Consider the following 24,985-nt stretch of genomic DNA (forward strand, 5'->3'; position numbering starts at 1 on the left):
ACTTAATATTTATTGTCGTGCAAAGTCATAGCTTTAGATAAGAATGTAATCCCAGTTTAATTCAATTGATATAAATATTTAAGTGGATCCTTTGTAGCTTAACCATTTTGGGGCCCAGTAGTGCTACATATTGCATAAAAAAGCTGGTTGAGAAACCACCTCTGAAATCTACATCTACCTCATAATGTGTTTGTAATACCGTACATAAGGCATCTGATAGTAATCATAAGCTGAAGTTGAGAGGCAGAAGAGTGTGATGCTCCCTGTGGAAATGAGAGGAAGCGGCAAAAGGAGAACAGGTAGAAGACAAGATGAAAGACAATAAAATCTCTGTAGATTTTTCTCAGCTAAAAGTATGGTGTCCAGACTAATCCTGACATGTTGCACAGGCAAGCTTTCATTAAATATAGTTTACTGTTTTAAATTAAAAGAAATATTTAACTAAAAGTGTTTTCAACTCCACAAGAAAGTAAGAGTTTACAGACATGTAATATATTTATCAGGTAAACTGATGTACTTGGGAGATAAAAAGGACAAGGATTCAGACAAATAACCTTTCGATTTTCTTGGAGTCAAAATGTCTTCCCTGAAAGAGGACTGCAGGATCCAGTACTGGATAGCTTTTATATCGGTCGGGTTACATATGGTCACACAGCTGTACTCAGAAGTAAGCTTAGTGAAAAAGCTTTTATAAAGAAAAAGGTGGTTTTAATTAGATTACATGATTTTTGCTAATTCTCTGTATTATTTGCTTGTAGGATGTTTGCAAGCCCTAGGACGGAGAATCAGTTTCCACCGTAGGAAGGGGCTCAGTTTTGCTGCTGGTTACTTTGATGTAAGTTCTAAGGAATTCCTTTGATTTTAGTGTATTACCATATACTTACACTATAATAAAGAGAACTTGGTGAAGATATCAGTAATGTCTCTCTGTGTCTCATCAGTTCAGCTCAGTGAAACACCACTGACACGACAAACTGCACCAATAATATTGATGTATAAGAAAAATACAGCTCCCAAAGCGTCTGTTGTTCCTTCTAGACCGTGTACCTATGTCTGCCAGGGTTATCTAAAGCAGAGTTTGATTTGCTGAGGCACAGGACTATAGCTCTGTGTGAGAACGTGCAAAGGAAATAGGTAAATTGACCAGGAGAATACATTAACAAAGACGTGGTCTGCTCAGTCCTGCAGTCACATGACAAAAAAGAAATTGGGGGGGGGGCGCTGACCTTGAAATAATTTTGTATTTTCTTAAATCCTTCTTGTTTCATTCTCTCTTGATTCCAGAGGGACTGCTAGCGTGAGCTAAGGCTCACTTCTTGGCAGCTGAGAAACAGGGACGAGGCAACAGTAAAATGGCAGTGTTAATCTAACTCTCCACATTCTCTAAATATCCAGCTGGGATGAAGGTTCAGCATCACTGTGTGGCCAATCAGTATCTTAAGGTTTCTGTTAAGGGATTGTGATCACAGAATTCCTGTTTGCAAAAGCTGAATGTATATATGCTTAATGAGCATGTTTTTTAGTTCCTTCCCTGTTCTTCCTCACTGACCAACTCCCTTACGGGGCTGGGTGCGTGGCTGCAGGCAGATACGGTTTTCTTGCACTACTGTAATTGCCTTAAACAGACGTTTTGTTACAGAGGGTCTTCTGTCAGGATCTGTGCTGACATAAATTGACAGGGATCCAGAGTGGGTCTAGTGAATATAATTTATTTATTGGGAAGAATGGCAGCTATGTATGATGCATACAAAACACTAATTTGTGCCAGCCTACATTTTTTTCAAAGATGCTGGGGACTACTAGAAGAGGAAGTTTATTTCTTCTCTCTTCAAGACACAGTGCAGACTTGCTTTAGCTGGCTGGTTGTTAAGTTACCTGTGGGGAAAAAATCTGGATTTAAATTACACGGAACAGAGTTTTGAGTGAGGAAATTACAATTTTCTTCTAGCAAGTAACTTGAGAAGTTGGAGAAGCTTTAGTTTACTGAAGTTAAATAATTCCTGGTTGATCGGGAATAAATGGAAGACTTTTTGTTTACTGTGAGTGATACTTGCATACAGTGGTATTAATGTCACTTTCTACTTTTATAGAATCACCCTTTGAAACTGTTGTTAAATTATCAGCTTAAGAGCTGAATAGGTTGCAGCAAAATTGATGCAAATTTCTAAAGTAGTTTCTGAGTGCGGCTGGTTTCTGGGTGCTGTTGGATCTGTATAATTATTAGCTTACTGAGTAATGTGATTGAGTATGTACTTTGCACAGTGGGTGTATGTGTGACTCTCACAACTTAGATAATGGAATTAGTTTACAGAGAGGATGCAAGTTAAGCAAGAAATATTTTTAACTAACTTCAAGGTTACACAGTGTCACGGTTTAAAGCTGGGCCAGCTATTAAACCTGCGGCAGATGCCCTCTGTTATCCCCCCCCCTCTCCCCCCAGAGGGAAAGGGAAAGGGAAAAGGGAGAGAGACTTCTGGGTTGGAAAGTTAAAACAGTTTTAATAAACTATAATAATGAAGAAGAGTATAATAACAATAATAGAAATAATCAAATATATACAAATATATATACAAAACCAAGATTGAGCTCCCCTGAAGTCAGCCACGTCACCACCAGCACTGCAGGGCAGGCTCCGGGAAGGCCCAGGTTGGGCCTAGCGACGGTCGAGAGCTGGATTCAGGGATGCACGGATCGGGATCGGGGGCAGCAGGAAAACAGACGGAGTCCTCCTTGGACACTGGCCATAGCAGAAAGAGAGCGAGACCCTCGTGATCCCCCCGCTTTATACTGAGAATGACGTGTATGGGATGGAATACCCTCGTTGGTCAATTTTGGGTCACCTGCCCTGTCCGCTCCCCCCTGCAGCTGCGACCCCCCTTCGGCTCTTCACTCGTAAGCAGTGAGGAATTCAGCGGTGACCTTGGTTTCTCTCAAGAACAAGTACAGCAAGAGCCTTTCTGCACAACATCCCTACCGGTGCCTCAGTGATAACTACAAACTTCGAGCGTTATCAGTCCTGGAAGCAGACACTGTCCGCAAAAACATGCAGTTAGTTTCAGAAAGTGCAGTTACTTAGAGGAGACTTAGCTGAAAGTAAAAATCACTGAAAGGAAAATCGGCCTGGTTTAGGCCAAACCAGGACACACAGTCTGGACCTGAACCTCTGTTGTCTCATGTAGTTGCTTACATGCATTACCAATTCATATATACAGTGACCAATGAAGTTTATATTCACTCTGTGCAGAAGTAAATGCTTTCACAAGGCAAGAGGCTGCTCTTATGCCTCTGCGTGAGGTGAATGTAACTCAGCTGTTCCTCGTGTTACGCAAGTTTAGTTTTTGTCTGAGCTGTGGCACACGAGTGTCACAAAATACATTTTTTTGTTTAGATTTTAAATTAGTAACACCCGTGTGTGAATGAGGACGTGTATGTCACAACCAAAATGGACTTCATCTGACAACAAAACATACCTTTCAACAAAACACACAGCATTCAAGTAGGGGCCTGGTGATGTTGTTCATTAAGCATGCACTGATGTGATAAACTCCCTGAAGGGGATTACAGCTGAAGAGAATCATTTCAGTTGCCAGACTTGGACGTTTGAGAAAGAAGTCGCTTATCACCAGGAGGAAGGTATGTCCATTATAGCACTCCTCAATGCCTAAGAAAACCTTTACAAGAAGTGAACTTGACAGAAGTTGTGGCAAGCCACCATGTCTTAATTTAAAATTTACATCTGCTAAATGCTTCTTGATGCAGTCTTTTGAATGTGGCATAGAGCAAAGGCTTTTGCTTCGGAAGCAGCAACTGGGATAATACGGGATGTCCTAGCTGGTGTGGTTAGCAGATTCCTTTAAGGATGTCATGAATCTCAGCTGCAGACTTTGGAACTAGTGAACTTCTTTTTTCCGTCTGGGAGGTAGACTCAGTCATTGCTGAACGTTTTCCTCAAAATTGTTTTCACTGCAGGGTCCATGATCTGACATTTAAAAACAAATTAAATACTAAAAATGCAGCATTAAATAGTGACAATTAATCTAACAACTATCAGAGGGACAGCTAGTGGGTTAGCGGAACTGTAGGAAGGTGATGAACGTATAATACCATCAGTTTTCTTTTCTATAGCTACTTTTTTTCTTTGTGAGGAAATTTGACACACTAATTGAGGCCTTTGCTTTCCAGAATCACTGTCTGGAAAAGCCTTATCTTGAGCTGGAGACTAGCTATATAAATCAGGTGCCAGAAGCTCAACATTGCTGGAAAGAATCCAAACTTGTGAAGCTGCTGTGCTGTGCCCCAGTCCGCTGAGTTTAGGTGAGCAATTCTCTTGGCATGTTCCCTTCTTTTTTTTTTTTTTCTCCCCAGCAATCTCAATTCCAAAGTTTTCTCTTCTTTCTGTGCTCTCAAGCCGTATCCCTCAGAAACTAGTTTAAAAGTTTGGCTTGGTGGAATTTAACAGTAGGTGGCAGTGGACAGCAAACCTAAACCAGCTGGCCTCCTGCTCCTCTTACATTGATGCGGTCAGGTTGATTTCTGACAAACTCTCTGAAATTACTGTCTTAGAAACAGTCTAAGAATCAGGTTCACTGTCTTTTTTGCTGAAGAATTAAAGGGGTTATTAAAATATAAACGACTGGCAGGTACAGCTTTTCTTTTAATTATTACAAGGTATTGCAAAAGAGATGTTGCCTGATGTCTGTTGCCTGATAATCCTAATTGTGTCAGGACTGTAAAAGAAGACTTGACTGGTCTGGAGGCAGTTTTAGGCAGGCTAACAGAGAAGAGGATGAGAAGTTGCGTAGAAATTGCATAGATACAGTACTGAAGGAATTAACTGAAGTTTTGGAGTTGTAATTAGTGTGCTGAAGGTGTGAAATACAGCAGTGCCTTCCCAGCCCCTCGTCCCCTGATCCCGTTGTATGACAAGACTAATGTCAAGGAAAGATGATGCCATTGATTTCTACTGACTATCGCTGCTGCTCTTGTCTGTAATGTCTTTCTGCTACTGCAAATTTCTGTAGTTCAGATCAAGTAGATCTCTCGTGGAGAGAGGAATGATGATTCTGCTACATTTTTATTTGGTGATTTTTTTTTTCTTGGATGCTTTTCAAGCAATTCTATGAGTGTTCAGTTTCCCTGGAGCCTTGCTGTGACTGCTTCTAGGGAACTGCGTGTGGTCTTAGTCAACTGCAGCATGCTCCAGACAGGCCGCCAAGAGTACTGGGAACCAGGGCAGAGGTGCAGAGCTTCAGCTGTCTGTGCCCTTGGCTGCAGATCCTGCAGATCTCATCTTCTCCTCGTTTTTGTGATAGTTCTGCATATGCAGGACTGAGAACTGTTGCCCCTTGCCAATTCCCCTGTGCGTGACTCGGTTACCTCCAACTGTTGACCCTCTGGATATTGAACCTGCGGTCAGAAACCCTCCTGTGTTTATTCCCACTGCAGGGGAACCACCTACTCCCTGCTCATAAACCCAAAAATCTTTCCTGTAATTAATAACCTGTTGTGGGAAATTCTTCTCATGCTTATCTAGTGAAATCGTATCTGAATTGCTGTAAGAGGCAGAAATGTGGGATGTTGTAGGGAAAGTAAGAAAGCCATAGGGAAGGTAGGAAATGCTGCAGAGATATGCACAGGTGCAAGTGGTTTTGACCCCGCTTTACCTGCAAACCTGGCGAGTGCTGGCTCCTCTGTTGGAGCGAAGCTGTGATCTAAAGTGTGTGGCCAGATGGCACTGAGAGCCTCCACCACAGCGTGTGAGTCACAAAGCCTGGACAAAAACTGGAAAAAAAATAGGTGCCCCCCTTGAAGGTTCATTTCCTTAGCAGGGATGGGGTTGTAGTTTTGTGTGGAATATGTAAAAATTAGACGTCGTGCCAACAGAGACTTCCGTGGATTGACCTGCAAGAGGCATGCACTAGCAAAATATAGGTACCACGCACATACACGCATCTGAAACCTCTTTTCTAGTTGATTTTTTATTTAAACGTTTCCAGGTTTATTTTACAGGCTTAGAAATTATTCTTCTAATTATTATTAGAAATAATTTGTGCCTGCATTTGAGGCACACATTAAAAGATCATACCCCTGATTTTATCCCTTACCAGCTAGATGCTCCTAAAAATTTGGCAGAGATTTGCAGAAGAATTTTGTTTCTCCATTGCCACGTGGTTCGCCCTGTAACATTTTTATCTTGTAAAATAAATCCAAAGTTTTGAGTTAAAAAAAACAAACTACCAAATGAAAACTACTGGGATTATAAACCTTCTGTGGGCTGGTTGATTAATATGTCCGGGCAGTGCAGAGCTGAGCCGCACGTGAATTGGGGCCATGGGAAAGAGTATTTACATTTTATATATTTACAGCGTAATAGTGGTAACACACACGCGGTGACCCAGGAGCACGCCTGCGGGAGCCGCGGTGCTGGCTTTGCTCGTGGCTGAGGGGGGTGCTTCCAGGCCTTAAGTCAAACATCCGCGTAGGGACAAACCGGCGACGGCCGGTGCTGCTGGGACGCGGGGGTTTTTCCCAGGAGAACCGCGGGAGCAACGAGCCGCTGCTCCCGGGGCTGCGGGGCCGGGGGCGGACCCGGCCCCGCCGGCGCGAAGGGTTACGGGGCGGTGCCGTGACGCCACGGAGTTGCCGGGAGACGGCGCGCTGTTTTCTCGAGGTACCCAATAGGCGTCGAGGGAGGTGATGTCATGCCGCCGGCGACGCGTCCTCATTGGCCGGCCCTGGTGGCGGGGCGGAGACCGACCGGGGAGTGGCGAGGTCCGCGGCGGTGTGGGGCTCCTATACGGCGGGGGTCGGCTGCGGCGTACGTGGCCGCATCGCTTGGAAGAGAAGCGTACCGGGGGGGAGGGGGAGAGTTAAAGCTGGTCACGGCCGCGGGGAAACGGTTGGGCTGGACCTCCCGGTCCGGTCCCGTCCCCGCCGCCTCTGCAGGTGGTTCTTCCGAAAGCGAAGCGCTCCCGTAGGTGTGAGCCGCGGGGGGGGGAAGGACTTTGTACAGCAGGTTTGAAGCAGATGCGAGACACTTCTGGGACAGGTTTTAGATGTCGCTGTATTTCAAAGCGCTGTAGCAAAAGGAAAAAAAAAAGTGTCTTTTATCTTTCTTTGCTGTAGTTTGGCAATTACAAAAATAGCTTTTGGGTCTTTTTTTTAGCCCCCCCTCCAGCTGCAACAGTGTTGTATTACTCAGTACTTGATTATGGCATAGGAGTTCCCGGGGTTTTTATCAATGCTGTTAAAGTTTCTTTACTGCTTTAGAAAAATACATGTTTATATTCAAATTAGGTCTTGAGTTTTGTTCTCTGTTTATCTAGGAACTTAGAATCCTCTTCCCTTTTATCCTTTTTAATTACTGGAAAAATTTTAATACGAGTAGGAAAAACAGATGGAGCTGGTTTTCCTGTAGAGAGAGCCCTGTAACGGTGCTGGTTTAGCATATTTTCCTTCATTGAGCTTTTGAAGTGCTGCTAGCAAAGTACCTGGGTTTAAAACATGTATGTTGCACGCTGGTTCAGGGAAGGGAAATTATTATTTTTTTTTCCTCTCTTAAGTGGGTATAAAAGATTTGTGGGGTTGCTTTTTGGACAGCCCAACGTTAACATGGGTCTCTAAGACTTTGTTCGGGCACCTCAATGTTGTTCTGCGAGGCTTTGACTTGGCCAGTGTAGCTCGACTGCCAGGTCCAACTAAAAAGAACAAAAAAAAGTACAATGTGCTTTGAGCGGGGATGCTAAACGGGCCCGTACACGAAGGGGCTACAAGGAGGTTATGGGGAGGGCCGTTCTTTTGGGGCGGCAGGGAAGGCAGGGACTTGCACATCAGACTAGGGGAGGCTCCAGTGCTGGAGCCTGACCTCGGCCAGTCGCTTCGCAGCTCTGCTTCCCCGCTGCCGATCCAGGGAGACTGCGGGAGGGACCGGGGCTGCGTGTGCCCCGGCCCTCCGTGGGGCCCAGAGGCCGGCGTGTTTCAGAGGGATGTGTGGGAGGAGGTCACCCGTGGGGACTCACAGCGGGGGTTGCTGCAGCCCCCTGCTGAGTCTCGGACCCGGCCCAGGCCCCGGGAGGGCTGACCCCACGCTGCACCGGCCAGGGAAGCTGAGCTCACGGTCGGCCGGGACCAGGGGCGGTGCGGCGGCTCCCCCGGGCCGGACGGCGGGCGAAGGAGGTGGCCCGTCCCCCGCGGGAGCTGCGCCGGCCCCTCCCGGGGGTGGGCGGCGGGCGGGGCGCGGCGGCTCCTCCTCACCGGACCGGGGTTAGTTTCGGAGTGGAGCCGGGGGCGACGGCAGCGGCGGGAGAGCGGCGGTCGGTGGGAACAAAGCGGAGGGCGGAACACGAGGCCGAGCCGAGCCGAGCGGGGCTCGGCTCCTCCCGCAACAGGTCTCCCCGTGCGTCCCGGCGGCAGCCCAGGCCCTCCGCCTCCCGGATCGCCGGTCTCCCGCTCCGGGTGGCGGGGCCGGCACCGGCCGCCCTCATGCGGTTCGGCTCCAAGATGATGCCGGTGAGTCCCGGGCGGGCTGGGGTGGGCCGGGCCGTGGGGGCTCGGAACGGAGCAGCGCGGCGGGTGGCGCCCGGGGGCCGCCCCAGGGGCGCGGAAAGTTGGAGCGGCGCAGCGGGAGGGAAAATGGATCCTGCGGACGTGGAGGGGGACGTGGAGGGGGGCGGGAGGGCGACCCTCCTCCCCTCTCCTCCTCCCCTCTCCTCCTCCCTCCCTTCTTCTCTCCTTCTCCCCGGCCTTCACTCCCTCCGCGGGCTCCGCAGCCGCGGTGCGGCCGCACAGGGGCTTCCCCTTCCCTTCCCGGTTCCCCCCCGCCCCAACTTTTCCTTTTCTTCTTCTTTCACGCCGAGATCAACTTGTTAGACGGGCCCGCTGGAGCAGAGCCAGCGCAGGGGGAAGGGGGGGGCGCGGGGCCCCGGTAGCACCGCGGCGGGGCCGGGGGCGGCGGCAGAGGGGGGCCCACAGCGCCCGGGAGCTTCCCCCTTCGCCCCGTTCCTGAGGGTGTAAGGGCCCTCTGGGGCCGCTCGCTCCACTCGCCGCGGGGTAAACAGGCACCTCCTCTGAATCTTGCTTTTTTTTTTTTTTTTTTTTTTAATGGTATGAAGTTCTTAAAGTTGGCGTGAAAAGAGCCGTGTCTGCTGCCTGTGGTGGGTACGGTGGCGGTGGGTTTGTGTTTGAGTGCCTGGACTCCAGGAGGAAGATGGTGTCCATGTTGTTTACGGTTCAGAGTGATTAGGGGCTCTCGGGGGTAGGTATTCCCATCCCGGGCTGGGAGAGCTCAAGAGTTGTTCACGGCTCTCTGAAAGCTGCCCTGCTCTGGGAGGTGGTTCTGCTTTAACGCTTTTAAAAGGGACAGGGAGGACCACCTCCTATCGGAGTTTTAACAGGAATTTTAAAACTCCACCGTTTTTGTCAGATGAACTTGGATGAAAGCCTAGCACAGCAGCTTTGCTTAGTTTTCAGCACAAAATACGTGAAGACAATGACATAAAATACTTAGTTTCCTTAACAAGTACGCCTGACTCTGAATACCTGGTTTTGCCAGCAGAAATGCCCCATGAAATCCATCATCTGTTGTTCCGAGAGACTGGAGTATGTACAGAAAATGCCAGCAAGCTGCATAGCTGCTTAGTTTGAGTTGAGGGTGCTTTAAAATGTTCTCTCAGCCATCCTCCCCCAGGCAGTACTGCCTGCCTTACCGTGCTTGATACCGAGTAGCATTGCATGCATAGGTAGTCCTTTCAACAGCACTCTTCTATTAAAGGTTATTTTCAGTTTAACTCTTCCAGAAACTGACTGAAGCAAGTGAGGAATGAACTGTACTGGGAGCTGAAACGGGGAATCTGAGCTGGAAGGGTATGGGTGTTTTAGGGATGCTTGTTTTGCTGTTGGTGTGAGGTTCCTCCTCTGCAATTAGGAGGAAATAATGACTGATAATTTGATCTCGTAGAACACTGGAGAAGGCTGGGTGACTATTGCTGTAACTAATGAGAGAGGAACAGACAGAATATGAGCCCAACTACAGACGAAACAGCCAATGTGTTGTGCAACCGTGATGTTGTCAAGCTATGAAAAACTAAGAAAAACAAGCAGTAAATATAATAATAAGGTGTTAATTCAACCCATGTCAAAGCTGAGCTAGGTAAGCATCCTCATATATCAGCGCAATCTCCAAGAGATGCTGTTGCTGGCCAGTTCCTTGTCACTGAGTTCAAATAAAGGAGAAAACACGCAGGAGCAGTCTTTTCCCATCAGCGTTTGCAGGTGACAAGTTCCGGAGTGTGCATTGCCCTGGTAGCTCAGACTTTTCTTTGGCTGATGACTCAACTCATTAGTGATTCTGGTTTTTAACCCATAAATAAAGGGCTGGGTACAGCCTTTTCGCATTGTGTTTACTGTGAATAATGAAAGATTTGTGAGGGTTGAATGTGGCTAAAAGAATTAAACATATAAGTATTATGAGTATTAGAACTTTAATTCACCTTTTTCAAAAAACCTGAGTTTTAGTATAATCTCAGAGGGATAAGATGTCCAACAGTTACATTAAACAGTGCAAAAGGGTGTTAAAAAAGTGCTGTGGTCCATTGGCTGTAGGGCAAATAAACAGCCACTTACCACTTTGAAAACATTTTATAGTAAATATACTCCCGTGAATGTGAATCTGGAAGTGTGGAAAATGCAGTGCCAAAAGGAATTCTTACTATTTATCTTTTTGGTAAGTATTTCTACAGGTTTCCTCGTCTCTTTCTTCCTTTTTTTTTTTTTTTTTTTTGATGCCCTCTCCCCCCCCGAACTAATTCATATTTCTCTTTTTATAAAGAGATTGAAAGAGTTTGGGGTGGGGAGAGATGGAGGGAGCAGGACATCCGAGTGCCCTTTTATTTACGCACTAATGAGGTGTTCATGGACTTGAATATCTTCATCTGCATTGTTTGAGTGAGAAGTAATAGGCTGGCCCTAAACCATCTGCAAAATGCTTTGTTTCTTGCTTAATGTTTCGTAGGGTGTCTCTTTCTCTTTCCCACCTTCCAAATAAAATTGTCTGTATAAGATTTCAAGTCTCTACTCCAGGTCCATCTCTCCTCTGCTCCAGAAGGTAGCGTGGACAAGGGATTAAACAGCACAGGAGGAGGATGACTCTTGACCCCAAGTGGGGAACACAGCAAGCATGAACCCAGCCAGCAATTCACATCTGAGTAGCTGCCAGTGAAAAGCCTGGAAACTGCTGTAGCAGCATAACCACTCGAGCATAACTCCTCGGGAGGCTACCCTGAAATGGGAATGTTTTCCTTGTGGTGATGACAGATAGGAGCTAAACTGCTGCTGTAACCATATGTCAGGACAATGTGATTAAAAGTCTGCATAGGGGTGTAATATGCAGTAATTTGTGTGTAGCTGTACTGATGAAGGTAATAACAGGGTTAATGCTGGCAAGCTGTGTGATGTCGTCTCACCTTTCATCTGTGAAGCCTTGTGGGAGTGTGACTGGTGCTGTTAAGTAGTGAAAAGGAGCTGGAAACACTTTCAAAAACAGCATATTTTTCTGCAGCATAATTGGTCTCTCTCCCTTATTTTACATTATTACCTTAAGATGAGGGTGTATTGAGAAATACTTTGCGTCATTATGCGTACTGGATAAATGGCTTTTCAAAGATAGTAGGAGGTAACACAGATTGAGGTACCATTAAATGCATAGTGAAGTTTTTGGATCAAAACCCCTTGATGATCTAGAAAAGGGTCCGTTTTACAGTTTGTCTTAGGTACAGTAGCTATTGGGAGCCTCCTTGAAATCAGGATGCATCCAGAAACGCAGGTATATTGGTAGGCTTAGGAACTAACTTGTCAAACTGGAGAGTGCTCAAATTCCCGAATTAGTTTTGCCTTCTGTCATCAGAAATGACTTAGATTTCTGAAACTGAGGTTTCCTGATAACCAGGTGTTCTTTTCTAATCAAGTTAAACTACACTTCAAGTGTAATGCCGCAACTTTGACACCATAAGGAGTTGTGCTTTCCTTCTAAAGTCTGTTGAATGCCTTATTCCAAGTGGTCTTTGAGCTGTTACATCCAGTGAGCACTGGACTTAAAGTACATATTGTCATTGCAGAATGCTTGCTAGTTTGTGGATGTGTGTATTTTTTTTTAATGTATCTTTAACCTTTAAAAAAACCCCTACAATTAAAGTTGTTTTGCTTGCTGCATTAGGCAGTTAAATGGAATTGCCATATGGATTCTGAATTACTGAAATAGTGTAGTAGTAGTAGCCCATCTTGGGCAGTTTTCTTGGGAAATGCTTTTCTTGCTGCTTAATTAAAGAAAATTTTAACAGAAATGAATCTCTTGCACTTTGTAAGAGCAGCTATAAGTTTATAAATAAACTGACCCCCAGTAGATTTTAACAACTTATTATGATACAATTAAGTGATCTGTAGGATCTCAGCCACATTCCCTATAGTCTTTTAATTATTTAAGCTCAGTTCTGGTTTATCAGTCATTAACACTGTTTTTCTTGTCTGCCTGCATGGATTTCAGTGCATGAATGGGACTTCAGACTGTGAGCTCTTCTGAGAACATGCCTCATAACTTCATCTGGTTGAAGTATTTAGTATCTGTTGTGTGTTCTTTAAACTGAATTTCCATTTAATGTTAGTTATTCAAAAGTTTTAATATTGTGATTGTATTCAAACATTTTAATGTGGTATTCAGCATTTAAAGTATTTTTTCTAGAATGCTGAATAAAGCTTAGGTGATTATTTTGCTGAGCTTTCTTACCTCTAAACTTCTACCACTTGCGCGTCTCTTGGAGACTGTGACTTGTCATTATGCACAATAGGAAATACTGCTTTGAGGTTCCCAGAGTACTCTCCCCCCCACCCCTCATGTTGTTACAACAAGATCTTTTTTCTTTTTCTTTTTTCTATCCCATGAATAGTTCTAAATGCATTTAATTTCTCAGATTACTTTTTTAATACCTTAGCCTTCCGTCTGCGATTTGTATTATATTACACTGCAGTATGTTAAATATCTTTGTTTCTTTGTGTGGCTTTTATCAGAAATGGGGGAAGGGCAATATTACAAATTCATACCAGATCAAGCTGTAGAGGCCATGGGAATAGCTAATTATGCTGCTTCTGATCTATTCAACAGTTCAGGGTGTGAGTGCCTTGGGGGGCTCTTGCATTGACTGTTTCAAGGCCGGTATGCAGTGATAAAGTTTGGGATGGGTGGATAATTCACAGGATTTCTTTTTTTTTTTTTTCTTCCTAGTGTTGTCAGATGGGATCTCTGCTTTATTAGTGAGCAGGTCTGCTTTGTGAGATTAATTTACATGCAAGTCAGTTGGACTTCAAAAGAGGCAGGTATAAAGGTTATTTCAGCAGAATAAACTAGCAGACTGGCAATGGCAGTGTGCCTAGCATTCTCTTCAAATTATTGATTAAGAAATCGTCTTGAAAGTGCTCCATTTGTCTAGCCACCGTCCTTGTTAGTAGTCTGCCTCTGGGACTCTCTTTTCTCTCCCACTGTGCTCATTATTGAGCTTGTTTAATTACGGGCAGAGTTCTGCCTTGCTCCCGCACAGCCTCTCTGAAGAGGGAGCCGGATAACCCCGAGGAGACTGACTCAAGCTACCTCCCATGGCTTGGTGGCACAGCTGGGCGAGGGCTTCTTGCTTCCCTTTGCATGTGCCCGCTGATAACAAAGGAACCCCAAGATCCTTTTAATCTGTGGGCTTTTGACTTCCTGTGAAGTGTAAAAATTTATTTAATGCTCTGGAAACTGTAAGGTGCTCCTATTCACAAGGTAATGAGCAGATAATACTCTTCTCTTTGCTCTCAGTTTTACTATCTTTAGGCCTGGATTCTCTCAGCTTAGTCACTTGTGAGTCAGGCAAAGTCTTTTTGATCTTCATTTCTCAAACAGCCGGATGATATTGTGTATAAAGGTCACTAGAAATCCTGGACATCATGTGAAGTATACTTAATTATCTTAGTCACTGTTGCTTAACTGTTTTAGAGGTTTCGAGCTTTTCTGTGGAACATGAAAGACCTGAGATATTGCTTAAAATCGTGTTAGACAACTCTTGCTGTAGTTTGGGATAAATGTTCATGGAGAGACAACCGTAAGTGAATTGGGGGAAGAACAGCAATCGTGACACCGTCATGATGCTGGACATACTAAAAGGCAGAAACCAGCCTTCCACTTGCTTTTGCTATTTGCTTTTTGTTAATCATTAATATTCTGGATCTTGCTGCTGGTGTTTAGAGTTAGTCATGCGCGTGTCCTCGCCAGTTGTTTCACCATAGCCATGGCATTACATGGGTTTTGAACCCAGATGCTTATAAAGGATGAGCCCTTTGGTTTTTATTGCTGTGCTGGTAGTAATAATTTTATTACTGAGATGGTAATATCCTTTCTGTACCTATTTCTTTTATGCTACAGTGATGCTTCCAGGTCTTAATACAATATGATCCTTTGATAGATGGCTGTGTGCAGTGCCCTAGCTTTTATTGGCATCTGTTTTAAAAAGGAGGATTAAAGGAACACTTCTTGCCTTTTAAAAATTTTTTTTTAAATCCTACTCTTACATCTTTATTTCATCTTTTTGCAGAGTAAAGCGTATACATTTTAAAATCAAGCGTGTACTGCAGTTATCACTTGTTCTGCATGGTTCTCTAGATTATGAAATTGATTCAGGAAAACCTTTATCTGCAGTGGACCTGGCTTTTGGATGTAATACCCAAACTCAAGTAGAAACATGGACACTTTCACAGTGCTGACTTGAAAGCTTCTGATGTTATTATTTTGAGTTGTTCAATATCAAATATCTGGTCTGTAAAATACCAACTTCTACAGATCAGAGCATTTAATAAAGGGAGCAAAAGCTGCAGGGAGGTTAAGCCACTTGTTAAAAGTCATGCAGCGAGTTCAGCCTGGGGTTTGGGAGACCAGGATTCCTGTGGAGTCAAACCAACTGGTACGCTGTGGTGCAGCTGCAATAGAAGTCTGTCATATCCAAGGTAAGTATTAAATGAGCTTGCTTAAAGTAATTACATCATCTGCACCCCTGCTTCTGTAGGGTTAATCATGAGTAGGGAGAGAACCTTGATGGTAGTTCATTCTGTTTCACGCTTTAGAACAGTCCCCAAAAGAGGTGCTTGTTCATAAATCCTTTACATGTGTGTAAAGTGGATATTCCCTTTTCACTGTTTAAGGCATATCTTGGATATAAGAAGCAGCATGTGGGTTTTGTTTTGTTTTTTTTTGTCGAGTAAGTTAAGAGATTTTTCCTTGTCTTTTGATACTTCTATTTTGTGAGGCTTAGCTGCTTAAGGAGCAATTTAGATCTAAGCTTAGATTACTAGTTTTCCTCTGTTGCAACAGAGTGTTAAATCCCATTGTTTCTTTAAATTGAAAGCTAAGGGAGAGTCTCTGGAACCGTGTATTTTTCTTACCTTCAGTTTCCTTCTGTCCTTTAAAAGAGGAAAATCCATCTTAGATCTTCTTCAGTGGGTTCTTTTTAAGTGCTGCCACTGTTGTCTCATTTGAGCTCTGTGCTGCACCAAACCACCTGTGTGCTCTGGTACTCCAGTGGAGCAGCAGCCTGTGGGTCCGTGAGCATGTTGCAGCTTTGCAGTGTGTGAATACCGAGTTGGAAGATTACATGTAAGCACTAGTGTAGAGTATCCCTCTCGCATTCTTAAGGTATGCGAGCTTGGCCTTCTGCAAGGTGACTGTCCCCTTCTTGGGTTTCAGTAGCCAGGAGCCTCTTCAGCAAGAGACACAGGGATCTCACCCCCCTATTCCTTAGCTTTATTGGACAAAATTGAAGTTGTGCAAGTTGGCTGGGCTAGCAAATCACATGGAAATGTACAGGAAGGCTCTTACTCCCCATAGCTGGGGCTTTCTCAGCTGTTTCTGTCATACTTCTGCACACTTATAACTTGATGGTAATTTCCTTGCTGCTTGAGAGCGGTAGCTTGTCTGGTGCGCTTTCTTTTTTTCTTTAAAGTGTGTGCAAACATCTTTTTTCACCCTGCTCTCCATCCTACAGAAGTGTATGCTGCCCTGAATGCAGAACCTCACCCAGATCAGTATCTGGGCCATGCAGAGCAGGGCTCCTGCCCTGACTTCTCCAGAAAAGTGAAACCCATTCTTGCCATCTTTGGGCATCCCAGGGCTGGGAAGACCCTCTAAAGGATGGGGTTCACAGAATTTATGAGAGGTTCTCTGATCTCAGCAGTAGTAAGAGTGTGTGTGTGTCTCTCAAAATAATGAAGTGTTCAGGAAAAGCTGACATAGCAGGGAATGTGATGGATTTCTGGCTGCAGAAGAGGGAGGGAGGTGTTGCTGAGTCGTGAAAGGCAGGCTGTGTAGGGGCCAGGCAAAATACTCCAGACCTCCTCAGAGAATGCCACGAAGCTCTCTTGTGAAATCCCCAAAACGACAAAGCAACTGTGCCATGGGTCATGTATGAGCCGTGTTTCTGACGAGCATTGCCTACTTGTCGTGCTGCCCCGTAGCCACTTTATCAGTGGTAGCCATGCTGTGTCTTCCAGCCTTTTGAGAAAATGTTTTACTACAAGTAAAGGTTTGTGTGGGGAAGCTATGGAAACAGCACTGCATGCTTCTTGCCTCTGCATCGTTATTCCTATGCTATTGTACATAGCTCTTGCCCATGAGGCCTTTCTACAGTGTGGTTTCCCAGTGTTGCACAAAAATATTGTTATTTGAGTGCTTCTCTTGCAAATAGCGTTTAGCGAGGTTGGGTTAGAGAAAAAGTTTTCTACCTCCAGGGAAGCTGAATGAGTTGCCAAATAGTAACAGGCTGAGGGGGACAGTTTCTGGAGTTCTTGGGGCAAAAGAAGCCTGTTGAGGAGCCCAGCATAATATAAATGTTGATTTTATTAAACTCAGTTCTGTTTAATTAATTTAAAATAGCTGTGACATCACCTCAGTGACCACCATTTCATACAAGGCCATCTGTGAAGATCACTGTTATGACTTTCCTGGTGACAACATGCAGAGCCACCTAGCAAGCCTGCTCCCTCACTCTGATGAACTGCTCTCCCTTCCTTCACTTCTCAGCTGGCGTGTCTGTGTAGAGCCTGGTATTGCCTACAAAGAGCTCTGGGGAGTGAGCGGCACTTAAATAAAACCTGTCAGACAGTGATCAACTGTACAATCTGCCACCCTTCTGCAGCTTCTGTTATGGTAGCTGAATGCTTCCTGATGAAAGTTAAAGCATGTAGAGCTCCATGTTACAGGAGCAAAGGTTAGATCAAGTGAGGTCCTTGGTGGGCTAATGGGCTGACTGATGGGGCAAGGTTTCTCCTTCTCAGTTCTGCTGTAGCGGGTAAGTTGTGTGTATCCCATTGTAATGCGGTTGACTAGACTATCTGACCATCGGTCATTTCCAGTGTTGGAATAGCCCCACTGGTCCCTTTTAACTTGCAAAATAACAAAAAGATCCATTTGTTTTGGTGCAAAAGCTCAATGTGTCTTCTGTGCCAGTTGAACGTGTGCTGCTGTAGCGTAATATTCTTCAGTATCTGCGCAGTTACTAATTCCTGCATGTTTGCAGCCCAGAAGTGGCAGGACAAAACCCCTTCTTTATGGCTTTGAATAATAACTTTAGCTGCTGTTGTCAGATAGATATGATCACCAAGCATAGGCATTTCATGCTGGTTGTCTTTGGCGTTGCTGGTGGCTATGTTGGTTGCCTGCATTGCCATGCACGGGCTGCTCAGTCTCAGTGCGCTAGCGGTCATCAGGGTTTGACAAGCGAAGATCATTCTTCAGGGTACACTTCCATTGCAACAGGAGCGTGTTCTCACCCAGAACTGATGCTGAGTAGGCAAGGGCTACCCTTTTGCAAAGGTATGGTGTGACATTACACCTAATTAATTTAATAGTAGGATGCTGCTCAAATGGATGGTCTTGTTCCTTTGGTTTCCAACCCCACCCAAAGCCACGTGTCTTTTGTACCTTCCTCTTGAATTCAGTAAGGAGCTGTGTGATGTTTGGTTGGGAGGAAACGCTACCTACACTGAAGGCAAAAAGCAACAAAAAGGCTTGTATGGTGGAAGTGATTTGCCATGTGGCTGCGTAGTCAGACTTAATGGGGGGTGGGGATTTGCCTCCATCATTTAGGTTGGCTAAGCTGTAACAGTCAGATGATACCTTATGCTTTCCTTAACCTCTGTGTTGTCTTGAGAAATGGTAATAGAGGGGAACTACTTCACCATCTTTGGGTATCCTCACTCACTGTGAGGATTAAGTTGGACTAACACAAACATGTCTTTATCATGGTGAGACTGAGAAGCTCATATAGCAGGAAGCCTCTGCTTCCTGGAGGCAAGTATATAGGAAGCCGGAGCTGACCTTGAAAGCAGTAAAGCACACAGACTGTTGTGCTGTGTAGCCTGAAATTCCTGTTTTGGGTTTGTTCCTTTTTTGTGTGTCCTGAAGGTAGACGACTGAACAGCATGTTCTGGGGTCACAGCATAATGGAGAAGTCAACCTGCAACGTGCTAAAATGCCCCTGAATTTCACATTGTAGTAATGCACTTTAGGATACCAGACTGGTCAGCCTGTGTCACAGAACAGCCCAAACAGTATATCCCGTGACTTTCCCAGTGCTGGAATTACCCATGTGGTTAAACATGTGTCATTGTTTTAGGTGCCAGAAGTGGTGTGTCCTCTGACCTACCTGTGCACATCATTTTGGTTTGTCATAGATCTGTTTCATGGAGGGTAGGACACAGATTCTTGGCAGCTGTTTTCCTGGAGAAGTGACTAACATGATGCAAGGAGAAGTATTTTCAAAAGCGTTTGGCACTGAGCTCTATGAAGTTGCTGGGATTGGAGTAAACCAGTGTTCTACACTTCTTTTTTTTTCTGACTTGCTACATGATTTGTTTTGTGTTGCTATTAAATCACAAAGCTTCTGCTCTCTTTTTTTTTTTTTTTTTTATTTGTTTGAGGTAGACATTGACTAACCAAAAAAAAAAAAAATCTTTTCTACTTCAATACTATGCCTCCCTCTTGGGTGCTCCCAGGAGCACAGTCACCTGTTGCCAGTAAATAGAGGGTAATGAATTGGCTTGATGTGTGGGTCAGGCAATTATTGCAGGATAATGTGGATTTGACTTGCATGTTCTGGTGGGCTGAGGTCGAGTGCTTCCTGGTGTGAATGTTCATTGTCTTTTTATTGGTAAGATTATAATATGTTGGCTGGAAAAGCAGAAAATGAGTATTTTTAAACCCGGTAAAGAGTTGGTGTGTTCGCCAGCGGGCGGTGTGGTGTGGGTGGTATAGGTGCCAGTTTACTGTGATAGCCTGTTTTGTTTAGGTGTAGGTTGTGTTAAATATGCTTTCATCCCTGACACAGGTGTAACTTCGCTTTTTTCCATGAAGGGTCCTGGCTTGTACAAAATCTTTTTAGATTACCAGGAAAAACACTAGGCTTTCTTTTTCATTGTAAGAATATACGTGCATCTTAAATGACTATTTTGAGAGGTGTAATTCTCAAGTGTCCTGACAGGCAGCACTTAGTATGGCCTTTTATTGGCCTCTAGCCGTCTTGGAGGCTGAGAGAATAGTAATGCTCATTCCCAACATGGGGGATGCAAAGCTCTAGAGCAGCAAGAGCAGCTTAGTTTCTTTTTTATTTTCCTTTATTTCGTGGTTTGGGGTTGTTTTTTTTTTAGTACAAAGACTGCCTCTGGGTTTGACACAAGTACAGAAAATTGAGATGATTCAAGCTTAACCTTGAGTTCATAACCTCGCTCATTATGCTTGAATGTTGCCTTGGCTTAGGCTCTTGTTAGGTGCAATGTGTGTTGCGATGCTGAAGAATGGGAGGAGCAGCAACTGTAAACCCCTGTGGTTGTGTTGTATGAGTTAGACTGTTATCCTTTTCCAGAGCATAGTACCTCTTGTAAGAATTAAGTGGTATCATTTTTTATCTGCCTGAAAATAGTATTAATTGTTTTCTCCTTGTGTACCAAGTGTTGATAACTCAGTGCTGAACACAGAAGATGAGGCAGAGTCTGCCTGAAGAGGCAAGACTCCAAACACCCAATTCTTCGCTGACTCGAGGAGGAGCAAGTTCCAAGTAGGACACCAACAGTACAAGTCCCAACACCATGTGTAGGCTTGCTTTTCTGCCAGTTAGCTTGCAGTGGGTTTTGGTGAAGTGTCCAACAGTGCAAAAGCGGTGGCCCTAAGGAGCCACGACGAAGGATTTGGGGAGAAGGGGGAAGAGTACTGGGAGGGGGGAATGTGCGAAGGAGAGGAACTTCACAGATGGCAACGGGAAGAGATCTGTGAACATGCTGCTGTGTGGTACAATGTGAAGAAAGCATTCAGGCTTTGTTTACCCTGAATTCCTGCAGTTGTTTAACGAAATTGGTGCAAATCCAAGTGTGGATTCAGGTCTGAGCAGAATGAGCTGTACATGGTGTGTTGGCAAATGTGGGTGCTCCGTAAAAGGCTGTGGTTTCCTACATATGTTACTGAAACCAATTTAGTTTATATATAATTAAAACCCAAACAAACTGGCCTGTATGTTTTAGAACATTTTCTTCTGCTTAACGCTGATGTTGCAATAGATACCTCCAGTGGAAAAGTATAAGTGGATTTAAAAGCCACACTTGATTTGAGACATTCTTGCCTTCAGTGATAGGTGGTAGCTCAGCCAAGGAGCGTGGAGTGTGTTGCTCCTGTGCTTAGCGTTCATCCAGAATAGTGAGTTTTATTTGCTTGGCTTATGGGAGGACTTCTGCTTTCCACTTGTGCATGAGAACGACTGAAGAAAAATGTGAAGTCAGAAAATGTAACGGGTTCAAAGTAAAAGTCTTTGTTTGGAAAGGTGTCTTCTTAATGACCTTGTGTGTAATGCCCTACTGAAAGAGCGGGGATGTAGGTTAGGAATCCTGTGTTTACCAGTCCTGAGCTATGCCTGACAGATTTCACAAAACCAAAATGGCTAAACGAAGATGATGATGATTTTCTGTAAGGTTTGGCAGGAAGATTGTAATTGCATCTTCCTCATTTGTAAGTCTGAACTGAAGCGTTGAGTTCTGTCTTTGAGGTTGCAGTCCATGAGGTAAGAGGGTTGCGGACCTATCTCCATTAATTTCAGATGGTAACAATACTTGGCCAGAACCCAGACTGTTTTCCTTGCAGCTCTTCATATTTCCCTAATGATGATTCAGATGCATGCCTGATAGTGAGATGTAATGTGTCGTTTGTGCTGTAGTGTTTGCCCAGTTTAACGAATGCATACCAAAAGCAGAGGGCTTTCATTCCGTTCTCTCTACATTAAGCATAAGAGGGAGAAAAAAAGGACGAGGAGGGGAAAGCTTCCTCTATGCTGTTTCCAGCTCATTTTCCCCATCCCCTCAAAAGTGCACGTAGATGTACATTGTATTTTAAGTCCTGGAAAAAACTGACATTTTTACCAAAGATAAAATACAGATACATACCAAACTTATCTTTAAAATTATCTATACAAGCAGAAACTACCATACCTTTGAGAGTAAAGGCTGAGTCTTGTTTTCTCCTGTGATACAATTGAAAGGGAAAAGAGCTGTGCTTTATATAGACTGGGAATAATCTGAACAATCCCATGGTGCTTCCTACTGTACTCCACCTACTTTGCATCATAACTTCCTTTCTCATATTTATGGCCAAAAGCCAGTACAATATAAATGGAGTAGTGTGTGGGGTGGGTGAGACGGCAAGAACCTAACTCCATGCGTTTGGGTGTGGCCGTAGGCAAATACTACACTTTACGCTCTATTTCTGTTGAACCTACCTTTATGGAACAGCTGAATGTGAAAAGGATCAGGGATAGCAATCGTCCTGTGTGCCTGTCTTCTAGTAAGTCTATTACAATCATTGCTTACCTTAATCTTTTACTTACTTTAATCTTCGGGTACAATAAGTGAGCATGTTGCCTACTGAGGGACTGTTACAGGGTTCTGAGGAACTTGATGTGAAAGAATCGCTATTGCTTTATTATTGAGGTATACTTTGCATTAACTGGAGAGCTGTAACTATGCACCAGCTCAGAATGCTGCTTATGAGAACAGGAAAATGTGCTGTTGTGCAGGCTGTCTTCTGTTGTTTAGAAAGTTGCATCAAGTCAGCAAAAATATCTATTTTAGCAGCTGATTTCTTTGCGGCTATCTGGGAAGGTGCAGCATCAGTGTTCCCACTAGGTAAGATGCAAGACTTCCATTTAAAACTCTTTGGAGGGATTTTATATTTAACAGGAAAGACTCATTTGTGGTTAAAACTGTGGGTATCAAGTCTGTGGGTAGAAACAGTTATTTCTCATTTCTGTCTTCTGTACTTGGAATTTGATAGTTAATCTAGTCATTCTAAAAAATTTATATTGCTAGTTTTCCAGCTAACTAAAATTAACTTCTAAAAATATAATTTAGTTCAGGATGTAAATTATATTACTGTAATTATTTTCCATCCCACACAGTGTTTAAAAAAAGCTATTTCACATACTTATGAAATGTACTTTCTGTATTGATGTATATTGCTTCTGTGTAACCAGACTGTGTAGAAAGTCATTGAAGGGCGTGCTTTGAGCTCCTTTTTGGAGGCTTGTTTATACAGCACATAAGGTGTACATGCTCACCATGTTGTAGGAAGATATATTGTCTATGTTGAAACACTTGCGGTGTAATATAATAGGTATAACTCAGATAACAATAGAGAGAGTACTACTGCAAAGCATTGCGTTGTCAACCTTAAGAGTGACTTTTAATGCCTCCTTAAAAATGAGAGCTAAGAAAATTTGTTACGCAAGCTAAGACCATTACTTAGCTGTGTTATGGAAATACAAAAACCCGCAACGCTAGTATTGTGTGGTTCAAGGGTATTAGGTTTCGGTCCAAAATGCAGAGAATATGGAATGTGATACAGAATTATATTATTAGCTCTAATGCAAGGTAATGAAATGAATCCTGTTTTCCAGAGGCAGTATGCTTGTTTGGCTACCAAATAATGTTCTTGTCTCTCTCATTGCCTTCTTGTATGCCTCAGTTTCCCAGACTGTAAAGCAGGAAACTGCTTGCTTGTGTCATGACTTCCTGGTCATAAGATGCTTTGAAGATGAAAAATACTCTGTGAATAGATGCTACAGTTTGTATTGTATATTACACACTGTACAGGAAGACTGCATAAAGTTAGGAAATCAGCAAATAGTGAAAACCAGGGTTAAGTTATGTTTGTTCTTTAATAAATTCTACACTTGATTATAATATTCTATAATGGATTGAGTTTTGCCCTGGAAGATTGTTGTCCATTGTTGAAATTTTATGATCCGAATTACATCTTTCCCTAGAAGCTGTTGGGAGGGAAAAAAGTATGTTCATGCTTTAAACTCAGGTAGTTTCAGGAATTAACAAAGTCCTTGTATTTTAATTTGCATCATGCACAATAATAGAGTTTACCCCTGAATACTTGCATCTTGAATAATTGAATATTACTAGTATAGTAATTAGAAAATGTCCGGTTTAAGTGTCTTTTAATACCTAGGATGTGTGATACAGGTTTTATAATAAGTAAGGAGTAAGAGAAGTCTGATCCTTACAGAAACACCATCAAAGCTGAAAACTAAATTGCATTTCTATTTTTTCCCCCCTTTTAATCAATAATTGAGGCCTTCTGCTCTAAGGAGAAGATTGATGTGAGGTTTTTGATATGAAACAATATCTCATTGGATGGATGTAACTTGTAAGGCATGTGTTTGCTCAGGTTTGTATTCCAAACAGGTTTGGAAGCTGTTTTTTGGGTTTTTTAATACAACAAAGCAGGAGCCAAAATGTAGTGTGATTATAGCCTAGCACTTCTGTAGAGCTAGCTATTCTTAAATATTTTACTTTCAGTTGAAAACTTACTTGCAGATGTTATGTTGTATTTAACATCAGTGCAATTGTATGAAAGGATCCTGTTGATGAGTTTAGCAACAAATGGGTCGGATTTGTGGGCAAATGTAAGTCCCCAAATAGGGGCTGACGTGCGGAAGAGAGATGGAGGGTTATAAAGTGAGGTGTAACTCGCTTTAATTGATGCCCTCTTCTGTCCTCCTGTTCGGTTGCTTTTCTTGCTACGGTTCTCTTCCTGTCCCTGGGTGTGTTACAATCCAGACTTAGTGGCTGTAGTTGGAGGTGATGCATAAGTAATACAGGTTGGAACAAAATTATGTATTTCCTGCTGAGAGGACTGAAAGTTGTAATTCAAACCAATTTGGATTTTCTTAGATTTGTGTCTTAAGTGCCAGGCTTTTTTCAGACATTAAGTCCTTCTTTATGTTTGGTATTCTGCTTTGTCATTTGTTTCTAAGTCATATGTCGCAATCATTCCTTGCAAAAACTGTCTCTTGTTTTAGCTCATGTGTCCTTGGTCATCCCTTTGTTGCCCTTGCTGCATCCGATCGAACCACCTCATTTGGTGGCTCCATAACTGCAAACTTTTATTTTTCTAAGCTGTAGCAGAGTCAGCTGAAATCTGTGATGTGATTTTAAAAGGAACTGCTTCACTAGGTACATAACACATGCCTGGTTTCTTGCACGTATGCCACAATACTGGAATGCTTTTACATTTTAAAGCTTTTCAGTACCTGCAAACAGTGAGTACATCTTGGGGGTGGGGAATGAGGGGGAAACCTTTAGCTTAGAACTTAATTAGAGACCTGACTCCTGTGTAAAAGTGCTCAGCCTGTATGCTGGGCATTCCTAAAACTCAATCTTTAAAAGTCTAAGAGAGGAAAAAACCATGATCCAAGGATTCCTATATGGAATTGTCAGATATTTCAGTATTTGCCTGGATGCTGTCTTTAAAAGAAGTGCAAGGTCTGACTGAGATTTGTTGTCTTCTTTTTTTATCAAGTCTTTCATTTATGCCTATCTTGAAACTGAATTTTTTGCATGTGTGTTTTTTCTTTTTTCCTTCTATCTT

At 43.5% G+C, this 24,985-nt stretch overlaps 1 protein-coding gene across 1 annotated transcript in view; it reads left to right on the plus strand.

Annotated features, from left to right (window-relative positions):
* Positions 1-8,285: 8,285 nt before the first annotated feature.
* Positions 8,286-24,985, plus strand: part of TP53BP2 (tumor protein p53 binding protein 2) — a 51,795-nt gene continuing 35,095 nt past the window's right edge. The window contains exon 1 of the mRNA XM_068406834.1: positions 8,286-8,508. Coding sequence (XP_068262935.1) covers positions 8,482-8,508 — 27 coding nt within the window. The 5' untranslated portion in view covers positions 8,286-8,481. The remainder of the gene's footprint in view (positions 8,509-24,985) is intronic.

The sequence above is a fragment of the Nyctibius grandis genome, chromosome 1, assembly GCF_013368605.1.
Source record: "Nyctibius grandis isolate bNycGra1 chromosome 1, bNycGra1.pri, whole genome shotgun sequence".
NCBI classification, from domain to species: Eukaryota; Metazoa; Chordata; class Aves; order Nyctibiiformes; family Nyctibiidae; genus Nyctibius; species Nyctibius grandis.